This window comes from Quercus lobata, chromosome 2 (assembly GCF_001633185.2).
Source record: "Quercus lobata isolate SW786 chromosome 2, ValleyOak3.0 Primary Assembly, whole genome shotgun sequence".
NCBI lineage: Eukaryota > Viridiplantae > Streptophyta > Magnoliopsida > Fagales > Fagaceae > Quercus > Quercus lobata.
In genome coordinates this window covers 56,955,445-56,971,158 of record NC_044905.1, presented here as the reverse complement: position 1 = coordinate 56,971,158, position 15,714 = coordinate 56,955,445, and the positions used below count along the sequence as shown (strand labels likewise).

Genomic DNA, 15,714 nt, shown 5'->3' with positions numbered 1-15,714 from the left:
TTTGATCGATCGAGCCTAAGCTTCGATCGATCGAGCCAGGCCGAAATGCACAATAACTTTTGCATTAGCTCGATTCCAACTTTACATAAAATATACAACTTTGAGCAAGACTAAAACACTTCTAAACACATTGTTTTGGTCATGGTTTGCCAACAATACACATTAGAGTTCTAAATACATAAATACCTAAGTCTTTAGAACCTAACAAATTAGAATGATAATTTCCCAAATAATTCTTCATTTGGTTTATTGTTTTGTTACTTGTAGATCAAGTTTTTATTTATTTATTTATTTATTTTATATGTTAACCATTAAGTTTATTCCACAAGTTTGTTAGAATTATAAGGGGTGAATAAAATTATTATTTTTTTAAATAAAATTTCAAAAGTTTAAACAAAACAAAAAATTATCTCATAATAAGTTAAAAATATATTATAGATACCATATAAATACTTTATTTAAATTCATTTTTGTATATAAAACTCATAAATATTTCAATTACTAAATAATAGTATATGACTTGATCATTCCATTTTATTTGAAAGAAGTATCTACATAAAACTTATGATATTTAAAAAAAAAAAAAAAATTGAAATTAGCTTATGAATTTTTCTATAATTTTAGTTTAGTTATCTCTCACAAAGTATGAAAAAATTACTCACATTTTTAGGCAAATAGAAAAAATGTACTATGTATGAGCACTTGTATGTATCTGTGTGTCTATATATATATATATATATATATATATATATATATATATATAAGAGTTTGCTAGAAATTCATATTGAACCCAAATGAGTTTGCTTTCATCATTATCTTCAAATTGTCATTTTATAATTATCTCAGTCCTTTTGATTGAGGTGATAATGAACTCACTCAAATATATATATATATATATATATATATATATATATATTGTTAAAATTAAAAAAGGAGCTCAATTGATGCATATTAGAAAATGGGAAAATGAAAACAATAAACTAGAGAAAAGAAATGTTAAATGTGCTCATCAAAGCAACCTCCAAAGATTAATTTTGATTAAATAATGGCAATATTCTATTATTTTTCTTTATCCCAACAATATTAAACTCTATGCTTCACCTACTTCTCTACTGATGATGCTAAAAATCATCAGTAAGTTACACAGTCCTCATGTGCTCAAGAAAACACCTGTGAAACAAAAACAATGAAGACCCGAGGAGAGTACCAGTGTGGTACTGGCCAAAGACCCTTCGAAGGTTAAGTTAGAAAATTTTCACAGCTCTAGAGTGCCAAAGCTAGGGGAATTATATGTACCTTGGTTTGTGAGGGTCTTGGGGTTTTTATAGTAGCATGGGATTGATATTCGTTCCTTGGCTTAGAAGATCTTTCCTTGTGGGAGAGGTCTTCTTTAATTCGCGTATCTTATGGGATCTTTTCCTTATAGGACTCTCTTGATTAGGGTTAAGCGTGGGGTATAAGATATTTCCTTATATACTTATGCATGGAGGCCAAGCCATATCAACTTCGTTAAAGGTTTGCTTATCCCCTTCAACTTCCCTCCATCAACTTCATATCCCATCAATATATTATAGTCATCTTGTTCAGGTGTTTGTTGTCTTCAAGGTGCAGTCGTTAGCTTTTTGGTGGAATTAACGAATTTTATTCTAGGAGAAATTGCACTTTATCCACCTGTGGTTTAGCCCATTTTAATAGTACCCACCTATGGTTTAAAAGTTATCATTTAACCCACCTGAGGTGGCCTCCGTTAGACCCTCGTTACCCATCTCTGCCCTTCCCGTTAGAAAATCCCCTTTACTATATAAGCCAAAATTAGAACCCAAATAGAACCGTAAAAGGAAGAACAAGCTCTCTCCCTCTCTCTACCTTAGAATCCCTAAAAATCCCCAAACCCATAATCCCTTTCTCTCTTCACTTAGATTGCCAAAGTGAAATCTAACACTTGCAAGCAAGAAGGTGTATTGAAGCTTGGGTTTTCGTCTATATCAACTTTAGCCCAGTCTCCTTCACACTCTCCATCAAAGTCGCCAACACAAGCACTTGCTCCTAAAGCTTTAGCGTCGTTGCCTACAGTTAGAAAGACTCTAGTGCCTGCTTCGTCTCCAGTAGTGGTGAACTCTCCACCATCTTCTCCTCCAGCTTATTTTGAGGCTTCGGTGAGTCCTCCATCTTCGATTAGTACTCCACCTATTGAAGCTCTTAGATCGACTCAGAGTGGCACCATTTTGAATAGAGTTGGGTTCGCTGCTGGATCTGTGGCTGTAGTAGTATTGACTGATTAACCCACAAATCCATTAAACCCTAAAAATTTGAACCTAGCAATTTGAACAGATTTTTTTTTTTTTTTTTTTTTTTTTTTTTTTTTTTTTTGCATATATATATTTTACTTGCAAATCTGAGTTTTTTTAGAGAACCCAGCAAAAGAAAAAGGGTTAGAGTTTTATTTTGTGATTGTTCTATGAAGAATTAAGTAGTTAATTTGAACAGATTTTTGGGTTTTTTTTTGCAGATTTTTTTTTACTTGCAAATTTGGGTTTTGTTTAGAGAACCCAACAAAAGAAAGAGGGTTAGAGTTTTATTTTGTGATTGTTCTATGAAGAATTAAGTAGTCAAATTTGAACAGATTTCTGGGGTTTTTTTTTTTTTTTTTTTTTTTTTTTACTTGTAAATTCGGGTTCTTTTTAGAGAACCCAACAAAAGAAAGAGGGTTAGAGTTTTATTTTGTGATTGTTCTATGAAAAATTAAGTAGTCAATTTTTGGATTTAGCAGTGGAAGGCTAGCGAATCTATGGGTGTATCTTCACATGGATTTGTGGCTTTGTTTATGATTGTAGGTGTATTGGTTTTCTTTTATGTTTTATGTGAAGAAGAAGAAGAAGGAGAGAAAAGAGGAGAGAGACATAAAATATAATGAAAAGATACATTTACCCCTATTTTTAACGGTGAAAAGGGAGTGGTGGGTAACTGTGGTCTAACGGAGGTCACCTCAGGTGGGTTAAGTGATAACTTTTAAACCATGGGTGGGCACTGTTAAAATGGGCCAAACCACAGGTGGGTAAAGTGCAATTTCCCCTTTATTCTATTGTTGTTAGGCTGTGAAAGTGCAAGCGAGGCTAACGAGTTCATTAGAACCATCGCTTTTGCCTAATATGGACAACTTCATTAAAACCATAGAATTACCCTTATAATCTGCCCCCTACTTCATAGCCCTGTCGGCTTTAGCCAACGGGTTATGGAGTTCAATTCGTAGCTCTCTCTCTTTTTACTATTTATTATTTTATTTATCAAAAAGAGAGAGGGCATTTATGGGTGATTCCTCGAGCAGCCTTTATTAATTGCTTGGACATGTGGCTTAAGTGAATTGGCCCCATTTCTCGACGAGGGTGTCACTTCGTCTTCCATGCACTTTTCATCCTATATATATCTCACTTTCTTACTCATTTTCTCCTATTTCATCATCATCGATCTTCAAAGAGAGAGCTCATTTTTCCAAGAACTTCACTCATGTCATCTTGTTGACTTTGTTGCCTTTTGTTCTTTTGCTAAGACTATCACCTTTCAAGAAACCGTCTACTTTACTTGGTAAGTCACCTTTTCCTTTATTTCATCCTATCTTTCATCTTCGTTTTTCTAGTTGATCGTTTACCTCTTTTAGAGAGGTCGTCAACTTAGGTTCTTAGAATACCTCCGTCGCTTATAGGTAAATAGATGTCTAAAGAAGCGACTAGTGGGTAGTCGTCAGTCTGTGAGGGAGCGAGCTACGACGAGGTCTTCCAGACAAGTCATGAGCCCGAGGAGGGCCTTTCCTAGTCGTCAGAGAGGGAAACATCAACCTATTCTCCTGACGAGGAAGTGGAAAGTTGTGTTGGAGAGGGAGGTGTGGAAGATATAGATGAGGGTGAGGATGAAGGTGATGAGGGAGAAGAGAATGACGGGGATGAGGGTGATGCTGATGGGAGAACCCTCGAAGTTGGAAGTTCAAGAATCCCTAAGGATAGGCATACCTGTCCGTTTATCCTTCCTAAAATGTGGACCGTCAATGACTTCTTGCTGACGATGATGGCTAACATTTTTAAGAATCTGAGGGATCATTACCAAATCCCTAACTATATCCCAATTCATCTCCCTGGGAAATTCGAGAAGTGATACTCAGGGAAGACTGCGGACGTCGGCATGTACGACGCTATGTTTCAATGGGACTAAGGTTGCCACTGACGGCATTGCACCATCAGTTGGCTAATTTTTCTTGGTTTATCCATCAACTAAATTGCTCCAAATGCTTGGAGGATCTTTATAAAAGCTAAGATTTTGTGGGGTTGTCTGAGTGGTGGGCACCGTCAGCTTTCGTTGGACGAGTTCTTTTATTGCTATAGACCTCAGCACATCATCTCGTTCCAAGGAAAATACCACTTCACTACATGGAAGAAAGTGTTAAGGCTTGTGTTAGACATACCCGACCCTAACAAGAATTGGAAGGGTAGATACTTCTTCGTTTAGGGGACAGATTGGGTATGCCATCCAGAAGAGTGGGCTACAATGCCCCATGGTTTTGACAATACTTGGGTTTTTGTCAAGGATTCAGGTTTAGAACCATCAGTTTTTGCTTTAACTTTTCCATTCACTTGTTAAGTGTTTTAATGTCGTCATTTTCCTTTTTCACCCAGTGTTCGTCTGAACATAACTAACGAGCAGGAGACCTTCATTCGCCGGGTCCTTGAAATTCCAGTTGGGCAGTAGAAGTGTAGGGATTTGATCACCCTCGATATGTTGCACGCATACTATGGTGGTCTGGAGCCGACGCTTGCAGCTTGTAGATTAAATACCTATTCCCATCAGCGTAAGTATTATTTAATTTTCTCCCATCATTTTTCTTTTTGTCGTCACTTAGTCTAACGCTCGTCACTTGTCCTTTGTAGAAATGGAGGCAGCTAGGTAGAGGGTGTAGGTGAGGGCAGCTACTGCGCACAGGAAAGAAAAGGAAAAGAAGGCGAAGGGGAAGGAGGGGGTGTCATCGTCAGCCCCTAAGGTCGTCGGAAAGGGGGCGCCCAAGAGGAAGGCTGGCAGGAAGGACGACCGTCCTCCTAAGAAAGTGTTTGTCCCCCCTGCGGATAAGCTCCCTAAGAAGCTATCTTCTCCCAAGCCGAGCCATAGGGCAGTCAAGGGATTGATGACAACATTAAGCCTCATCACTCAAGGACCCGATCATTGTCTCCTTACTCACCTATGTCGTTGAGGTGATTGAGTCAATCATCAAGGATAAGGATGTGGACTCTTGTGTGAGCAAATGACGGAGGAGCTGGGGTTATCAAGCCTTTTCACAAGGACTATGTCGTTGAGGTGATTGAGTCAATCATCAAGGATAAGGATGTGGACTCTTGTGCTGAGCAAATGACGGAGGAGCTGGGGTTATCAAGCCTTTTTTACCTTGCTCGGATATGTCTCTTCCTTTTTCCTTTCTTTTTTTATTTATTCACTACTCAATAGCTGATAGTTATTCTGTTTGTAGGCGTTGGTCTGCATGAAGGCGCTATAGGATAGAAGCGTCACCTAAGAAGGGGTGATTGCCCGTTTGCACTAGTGCAACGGGACTTTGACTGAGGAGCAGAAGCAATACAAGGAGGCCCTTCGTACTCTTAATAAGGAGATGAAAGAGGTGAAGGAGCTAAGGGAGAAGCTAGAGGAGGAGGGTCGTCAGAAGAAGAAGGAGCAAGAAGCTAAGGCAACGGTAGAGAAAGAGCTTACGGCCTTTCTAGGGTAGGTGGAGATAGCCATGGCTGATGCCGTAAAGGAATTCAAGGCTTCATAGCCATTCATTGATTCCTGCACTGTCTACTATGGTGTCGGGTTTAAGGATTGCCTTAAACAGGTCAAGTCCATCTACCCTTACTTGGATTTATCCAAGGTCACCATGGACGATCCCTTGCCGTCAACTCCTGTCGGCGACACTATCCTTGATGAAACCGATGACTCCATAGAATCGGAGCCTGATCCAAAAGATGATAGTGTCGTCCTCACTCAGCCTGCCGTGGATCCTCCTGTTACCCCTTCCGTCCCGTCCACTAAGCCTCTGAATGTTGAGAACCCTCCTACTCAAGACGTTCAAGACAAAAATGACGAGAACCCTCAGGATGCCTCGACCTCTTTGACTTAGTTTTTTTTTTTTTTTTTTGAATGATAATCTTATTGTATATTTAGTCTAACTTTTAGAAAATGTTAAATGCCCCTTTGTTTTTTGGGCCCTTTTTGTAAAGACCTTATTTTATGTATGGTATACTTTTTACATCCGTCGCTTTTTAGCATATGTTGATCTTTATGTATTGATATATGTTTGCTCATTCTTTGTGCCTGTATGCAAGAGGACTTAGGATGAATCCATTAGCCATGACAAAGACCTCGTCCTGTTTGAGGACAAAATAAGAAACTTGTCTACTTGTCTTTAATAAATTGAGGCATCAAACTTAATAGTCTTAACAATGAACTCGTCTATTAGTGGGTTCTTGCAATAAACCCATCCACTTGGAGGCCTAATAATTTTAACAAACCCTTAAGGGATCTTGAACTCGTCCACTTGGAGGCCTAATAGTTTTAACAAACCCTTAAGGTATCTTGAACTCGTCCACTTGTGGACTTAATCACGAACTTGTCAACCTATGGACTGCGTAGTTTTAATGCATCCACCTTATGGCCTTGGTAATATTAATTCATCCTCATTGGAGGAACTCGTCCATTTGTGGACTTAATAATGAATTTTTCCACTTGTGGACTTGATAATATTAACTCATCCTCATGGGATGAACTCGTTCACTTATGGACTTAATCATGAATCCGGCCACTTGTGGAGTTAATAATATTAACTCATCCTCATGGGATGAACTCGTCCACTTGTGGACTTAATCATGAATTCGTCCACTTGTGGACTTTATAATATCAACTCATCCTTATGGGGTGAACTCGTCCACTTGTGGGCTTTATAATATCAACTCATCCTCATGGGGTGAACTACACTTGTGGACTTGATAATGAATTCGTCAACTAGTGGACTTTAATATTAACTCATCCTCATGGGATGAACTCGTCCACTTATGGACTTGATCATGAATCCGTCCACTTGTGGACTCAATAATATTAACTAGTCCTCGTGGGATGAACTCGTCCACTTATGGACTTAATAATGAATTTGTCCACTTGTGGACTTGATAATATTAACTCATCCTCATGGGATGAACTCATCCACTTATAGACTTAATCATGAATCCGTCCACTTGTGGACTTACTAATATTAACTCATCCTCGTGGGATGAACTCATCCACTTATGGACTTAATCATGAATAAACACTTAGAAACAGATAAATATTCCAGTCGTATCTAAATAAACTCCTCTTATTATGGTAAATGCATGTATACGTAGAAAAATTGTTCTTTAAAGAAAAAGACTTGCCCTTGGGGCTTAAAAAGTATTGTAGTAAAAATTAACTAAAATAAATTGGAAAATAAGGAATGTCTCTCTTCATGCTATCTACTGGTAGTACTTTCGGAGATGCTCGGTGTTCCATGGATGGTACAACTTCTGTCCGAATAGCGTCTCTAGGTGATAGGTGCCTTTTCTCTACCATGACGTGATTCTGTAGGGTCCCTCCTAATTAGGGCCGAGCTTTCCTTGGGCAGGGTCTCTAGTGGCACCCATACCTTCCTCAAGACAAGGTCTCCAACCTTGAAGTCTCTGTGTCTGACTTGGGAGTTGTAGTGCTTGGCCATGAGGTCTTGGTAATGTGTGAGTCTTTGTTCAGCTGTCGCCCTGACTTCGTCTTGTAGATCGTGCTGTAGACATATAGCCTCATCGTTCTTTCTTTCATCATGATTACCTACCCTGTAGCTGGTGAGTCCGACCACTGCTTGGATGACTGCCTCGCTTCCATATACTAGTCGAAACGGTGTCTCTCCTATAGGTGTTTTGGCTATTGTTCTATACGCCCATAGTACACTTGGCAGCTCTTCTGGCCATACACCCTTTGCCCCCTTCAAGCCGAGTCTTGATGATTTTAAGCAAGGATCAGTTTGTGACCTCAACTTGCCCGTTGGCTTGAGGGTGGCGAGGGAGGAGTAGTGATTCTTAATTCACAATTGTGAGCAAAAATCCCTAAAGAAGTCGTTGTCGAACTGTTTCTCGTTATCTGAGACCAAGACTCTGGCAATCCTATACCTGCAGACGATATTTTTCCAGATGAAGCTTCTCACATTCTTCTTTGTAATGGTAGCCAAGGCTTCTGCTTCTACCCATTTAGTAAAATAGTCTATGCCGACTATAAGGAACTTCAGCTATCACATTGCTATTAGGAGTGGACCCATAATGTCAAGTCCCCATTGAGCGAATGGCCACGGGGTTGTCATCGGGGTTAGTTCTTCCGTTGGCTGTCTGATGACATTGCTAAACCTTTGACATTTGTCACAGGCTTTGACATAAGTCTAGGCGTCCCTCTGCATAATAGGCCAATAATATCTAGCTCGAATCAGTTTATGTACCAATGACCGCAACCCTGAGTGGTTCCCGCAGATCCTTTCGTGTACTTCTCTCATGACATAATCTGCTTCTTCGGGGCTTAAACACCTTAGGTATAGGCGGGAGAAGCCTCTCTTGTACAAGACGTCTCTTATCAAAACGAATCATGATGTTTAGACCTTTAGCTTCCTTGTGGCTTTCTTACCATCTAGTAATGCACCGCTTTTCAAGTAGGAAACTAATGACATGGTCCAATTGCTTTTAGAGCTAAGCTCCTGTACATTGACGAGATCTATTAATGGTGAAAAATGAACAAAAGAAAGTATCTTGTCGGAAATGATCATGTGTTTTGCTGATGTAGCCTTGGCAAGACGGTCAGCTCACTCATTCTCTCCTTTGGGGATTTGAACAATCTTGGCCTGTAAGTCGTCTACTGTGATAGGCCAAAAACGAATTGATCCCTTGTGATAAATTAATTGATTAATTAGTCAAGTTTATTAATTAATCAAATTAACATGCAAACACATGGTAGCATAAACAAATCACCAATAAACTAATTATGCAGTGAAAAATAAATTTGACATGGTGATTTGTTTACGAATGGGGAAAACCTAATGGCAAAAACCCCACCGGGTGATTTTCAGGTCACTATTCCCAAAATTCCATTATTATCATAACAAGCGGTTATAAGTAAAGGAATCCCAGTACCTTATACCAACCTACAGTTGAACCCTTACCCCAATACCCAATTGGACTTATTCTATAGTGACAATTTCCCCTTTTGATGCACGGCTCCCAAGTACGTGACTAACCAATGCGCGGATCCCAGTACGTGACTTCAATCACCAACTAAAGAAGGTTATTGGTTACAAAGTTCTTTAGTTCATCCACACGATGAAGACCAAGAAAATGCTTAGTCACAAAACCCTACGGTGCACATACACAGCAACTTCTTCACAAGAATGATGAACTAGGGCAAAACTTTGTCTTTGGTTACAAATCGCTTGAACAAACTTTGCTTAACACTTGTGCAACTTGTGTACACTTTAACGGCCCTTAAAATAATCCTTTTATATGTCTAGGGTTAGAAGAAAAGAAAGCCCGAACACATAATCATGGATTAGAGTCAAAACAGAACTGGAAATCTGTTTTTCATAAAGCTTGACAGATACCTGTCTGTCGAGATGCTATCGAGCCACGGGGCTGGAACAGCTTCTTAAGCTCGATGGATAGCTAGCTGTCGAGCTTTAATGAACAACACTTCTTCAACTTGAATCTTGGACAGATTTGCATGTCTTTAACACTTGATCTTGAAACACAGTTTCTTGAAGTATTAAACACATCCTAGATCTACCCAAATACAAGTAAAGTGCGTTTTGTCAAAAGATTAGCCAATTACATAAAATAGTGACATATGTTCCTAACAAATGAATCACATATTTCCTAACATACCCTTCTCTTTACTTACTCCAAGTACTTCTTCATCCTTTCACTCTTACATTCGTAATCCCCGTTTACTTAGTTGGTGACAACTTAGGAGTCGCAATGAATAACCATGCTCGCAGCCCCTGCCACTTTAGCGATATCTAGTCCTGCCACCAGAGCTTCGTACTCTGCTTCATTGTTGGTAGTAAGGAAGTCGAGATGAACCATGCATTCAATCTTGTCCCCTTTCGGAGAATGAAGCACAATACCCGCTCCTCCCGCTTGTTGGTTGGACAATCCATCAATATGTACACTCTACTGAGGATACTATTTAGCCTCCTGGCTCTCTTCATTAGTGAACTCCACAATGAAGTCAGTGACTACCTAACCCTTAATGGCACTATGCGGTTGATACTGTATCATGTCAAACTCACTTAACTCTATTGCCTATAGTGCCATTCGTTCAACGGCTTTAGGATTGCTCATTGCCGATCGTAAGGGCTTATCAGTGAGGACGATCATTGTGTGGGCTTGGAAGTACGATTTGAGCTTGCGAGCTACTATAACCAAAGCGAAGGTGAGCTTCTCCATTGGTGGGTACCTCTCCTCTGCACCACGAAGTGCTCGGCTGGCGTAGTACATGGGTTTTTGGCATAGTACATGGGTTTTTGGCCCTTGTCTTATTCATTGATCATGGCCACGCTGTACATGGGTTTTTGGCATAGTACATGGGTTTTTGGCCCTTGTCTTATTCATTGATCATAGCCATGCTGATGGCGGCCGGGGATACAACCAAGTAGAGGAACAATTCTTCCCCTGGTTTTAAGGGACTTAGTAATGGTGGGGAAGAGAGGTAGGCCTTCAAGTCCTCGAACGCTTGTTGACATTCGTCTGTCCACTCAAAAGATTTCTTCAATGTGCGGAAGAAAGGTAGACACTTATCCATTGCTTTGGACACAAACTTGTTTAGGGCGGCTACCTTGTCGTTAAGGCTTTGTACTTCTTTCACATTCTTAGGAGGTGCCATTTCTATTATGGCCTGGATCTTATCTAAATTGGCCTCGATACCTCTCTGCGACACCATGAATCCTAGGAACTTTCCTGCCGTTACCTCGAATGTACATTTACCTGGATTGAGCTTCATGTTATAAGAGCGAAGGGTGTTGAAGGTTTCCCTAAGATCCTCTAAATGATCACCCTCTCTTCGGCTTTTTACTAGCAAGTAGTCAATGTAGACTTGAACATTTCTCCTAATCTGCTATGCGATCATCTTGTTCACGAGCCTTTGATATGTTGCACCCACGTTTTTTAGGCCGAATGGCATTACTTTGTAGCAAAAGAGGCCCTGGCTGGTTACAAACCAAGTCTTCTCCTGATTTGCTTCGTCCATTTTGATCTGGTTATAACTTGAAAAAGCATCCACGAAGCTCAGCAACTAGTGTTGAGCTGTAGAGTCAACTAGGACATCGACCTGCAAGAGGGGGTAGCTATCTTTAGGGCATGCTTTGTTCAGGTCTGTGAAGTCCACGCACATTCTCCATTTCCCATTGGCTTTCTTGACCATCATGACGTTTGCTAGCCAGTTGAGGTAGTAAACTTCCCTAATGAAACCTACCTCTTGTAACTTATGGACTTCTTCTGCTATAGCCTGGTCTCGTTCTTGTGCGAACACCCGCTTCTTTTGACAGATGGGCGAAAATGAGGGCGACACATTCAACCTGTGTACCATGACCGAAGGGTCGATTCCTAGCATGTCTTCATGGCTTTAGGCAAATACATCTTGGTTATTTTTAAGAAAAGTTATGATTGCTTGGTGGACCATCAGGCTGGCGAGGGTGCCAATCCTAGTTATTCGATCTGGCTTGGAGTCATTAAGAAGTACCTCTTCAAGCCTTTCAATGGATTCTACCACTATCCACTGCTCTTCTATATTCATTGTCTGTAGGTGATCATCCATCTCCAACATTGATATGTAACACTCGCGTGTAGCCACTTGATCTCCATGTATTTCTCCTATTCCGTATTCGGTAGGGAATTTGATCATCAAATGGTAGGTCGAAGTCATGGCCTTTCATGAGTTGAGGGTCGGTCATCAACAAGGATTGTAACATCTTTAGGGATTTGTTGAGGATAATCAACAACCATAATGGGCAGCAGGACCACACCGAGGGGGTATACTTTAGTCCCTCTGAACCTAAAGAATGGGGCATTGGTCGGGACCAGCTGTTCTCTGTCAATCCTCATTTGCTAGAATGCCGGGCAATAGAGGATATCAGTAGAGCTTCCATTGTCGACTAGGACCCGATGTGTGTTGTAGTCTCTTATCCGTATGCTAACAACATGTACATCATCATGCGGGTGGTGGAGACGTTGGGTATCTTCTTCTGAGAACTTGATGATAGGGTTATCGATCCGCACCATCTTTGGGTAAGTTTTTCGAGCCTTTTTGGACGAACCGGAGGCTGTCGTGCCTCCTACAATCATTCTTATATCTCCTAGAGGTGGCCTTGGACGCTTGTTGTCCCATCGGGGAACCTGCTCTTGAGGTGGTTCTGCTTTCTCCCGACTGACGAACCTTTGTAACTTTCCTTGCCTGATGAGAGCTTCGATTTGTTGCTTCAAGTCATAGTAGTTGGCTGTGTCATGACCGTGGCCATGGTCGAAACGGCAGTACTTGTCTCTAAACCTCTTATTAGGATCTCCCTTCAGCTTGTCAGGAAAGGTCAGGGCTCCTTCGTCCTTGATTTGCATCAAGACTTGGTCAATTAGGGTAGCCAACGAGGAGAAGCTCATGAACTTCCTTGAGGGGGGCTTGGATTGCCTGTCCTCCCGTCGTTCTCTAGTCTTTGGGTCATTCTTATATAGAGAAAATAGGAACTTACCCTTCCATAGCCCATTCATGAATGCAGCCACAAGTATCTTGTCGTCAGTTTCATCGATTGAGAGTGTCTCTTTGTTAAAGAGGGCTATGTAAGACCTTAGCGTCTCATTCCTGTTGCTTAATGCTCATCAGGCACACAATGGACTTCTTATACCTGTGCCCTTTGATAAAGTGTGAAGCAAACTGGGTGCTTAACTCCTTAAAGGTACCAATGGAGTTGGGCGTCAACCTACTGAATCAAATCCTTGCAAGACCCTTCAGCATAGTAGGGAAGGCCCTGCACATGATCTCGTCCGCCACCCTATGAAGGTGCATCAGGGTCTTGAAAGACTCCAAGTGACCTAGGGGGTCCTTAGATCCATCATAACTTTCCACTTGTGGCATACGAAACTTCAGTGGAAAGGGGAATGAAGTGACGAACACGGTGAATGGCGAATCAATTCGATGGAACAAGTCATCGAGGTCACTAGACACCCGTCCTTTGAGGGTGTTCATCATAAAGTCCATCCATTCCTTCATCATCTGCATTTTGTGACTGTGAGGTGGGGTCATATCTATGACGTATGGACGACTCATGTCTTGTCATTCTTGTCAGCTTAGGGTATTACTACCTTTCGGCCCTTCTTGGTCTCTTCTTTTAGCATTGGTGCCTTCTTGGTCTCCCTCCTATGCGTTAAGCCCTACGTTCTTTTGGCACAGCTGCTCTTCCAAATCATGGTTTTGCTTGGTGAGGCACTCCATGGCAGTGGTGAGAGTTTGAACTTGTCTCTTGGGGGTGGTTGTGCATGGTTCGTCTCCTTAAACATTGTTGGTGGTCACCATTAAGTGAGTAAGTACCATGCAACTCTTTGTCCGGGAAGCGATAGTATGGCTTACAAGTTGCAATTTCCCATAGATGGTGCTAACTGATGATGTCGAAAATCGTTAGTAAGTTATACAGTCCTCACGTGCTCGAGACAACACCTGCGAAACAAAAACAAAGAAGACCCTAGGAGAGTACTGGCGTGGTACAGGCCAAAAACCCTCCAAAGGTTAGGTTAAAGAAATTTCACAACTCTAGAGTGTTAGAGCAAGGGGAATTATGCGTACCTTGGTTTTGAGGGTCTTGGGGCTTTTATAGTAGCATAGGCTTGATATTCATTCCTTGGCTTAGAAGATGCTTCCTTATGGGAGAGGTATTCTTTAATTCGCGTATCTTATGGGATCTTTTCCTTATAGGACTCTCTTAATTAGAGTTAAGCATGGAGCACAAGATATTTCCTTATATACTTATGTGTGGAGGCCAAGCCATGTCAACTTCGCCAAAGGTTCACTTATCCTCTTCAACTTCCCTTTGTTAACTTCATATCCCGTTAATACATTATAGTCATCTTGTTTAGGTGTTTGTTGTCTTCAAGGTGCAGTCGTCAGCTTTGAGGTGGAACTATCGACTTTTATTCTACCATTGTTAGGCCGTGAACGTGCAAGCGAGGCTGACGATTTCATTAGGACCGTCACTTTTGCCTAATATAGACAACTTCATCAAAACCACAGAATTACCCTTATCATCTACAATGCCTTCCCCCCCCCCCCCCACCTCCCCACCCCCACCCCTTTTTGGCCTTAATAATTACATAATAGGCCAGAGCCATATATTGTTTTTAATTTCAAATTGAAGCATTAAATTTTGATCATATCAATTTCCATTTTCCACCAATCATTTCAATCTATATCTCTGGTAAGTATTTTTTAACTTGGAGTAACAGGGACCTATGTAAACTGCACCTGCCTTTCACATGTCAGATTTCTTAGTGCTTAGATATGGTCTTAAGTGGTTGCTTTTGTTATTTTCAGTTAATAAATAGTAGATGAGGATTTCTATTGTAAAAGCACTAGCATTGGGGGTGTAAAAACTCCCCAGTTGCTATTTTGGCCACCAAACACATAAAAAGATGCTACAACTGAGTTGCCATATGTAAAAAAATTTGCAACCCAGATACAGTGGGTTGGTACATTCCCAACCTCACTGTAACTGGTTGCAAAATCATTTTATTATATTTTATTCTTCTTCGAGCCCACTCTCTCTTTCCTATATTCTTTTCTCTATTTTAGCCTCCCTTTCTCTCTCTTCTCTCATCTCATCCTCTCTCTCCACTTTGTTTTGTTCTCTCCTTTCTCTATTTTAGCCTGGTGGTGAAGGGAATACAGTGGAGTAGTGGACATCGGCATTTGTGGGGAACCGTGGAGGTAGTGGGTCACAGTGGTTGCTAGATTTGTGGCTGGTTTTACTAGGTAGGATTGTGTTGGTGATGGTGGTGTCGATTGTGGTGTTGCAATGATGGGTGGGTTTGTTGTGAAGTAGTGTTTCGGTGATGGTGGTGTTGATGGTGGTGTGATTTTAATGGGTTTAATGAGTTTGATGGGTTTGATGGGCGTGGGTTGTGGGATGTGTGGGTTTGATGGATTTTTCTTTGATTTTTGTTATGAGTATTGTGGCTGATGGTGGTTGCTTTTGATTTGTAGCTGATTTTTTGTTGTGGGTTTGATGGTGGTGGTGGGGATGGGTTCATTGTGGGTTTATTGTGGGATGGGTTCACTGTGGTGGATGTGGCTATGGTTTGGGTCAGATTTGGGGTTTGTGGGCATTTGGGTTGGATTTGGGTGGTTTGGATCAGATTTGGTGGCGTTTGGGTTGTTGAGTGTGGCTGAGTTTTGGTGGAAGGTGTTGTGTGGGTTTGCTAGAGAGAAAGACAGAAAGATAGAGAGGAAAGAGATATGAAAGAGTAGAGATAGAAACTGAATTTTTTATATTAGTTGTTGGTATAGTTTATATTAGAGTAAATTACGTATTTGGTCCCTAACCCTTTAATTGTGTCAATTTGGTCCATAACCTTTTAGTATCGTGTCAATTTAGTCCTTACTATTAATTTT

The 15,714-nt window shown here is 40.8% G+C and overlaps 1 protein-coding gene across 1 annotated transcript; it reads right to left on the bottom strand.

Moving 5' to 3' along the window:
• Window positions 1-12,170: 12,170 nt before the first annotated feature.
• Window positions 12,171-12,674, bottom strand: LOC115966979. The gene has a single exon (XM_031086102.1). The coding sequence runs from the start codon at window positions 12,672-12,674 to the stop codon at window positions 12,171-12,173; it is 504 nt and encodes a 167-aa protein (XP_030941962.1).
• Window positions 12,675-15,714: the final 3,040 nt, after the last annotated feature.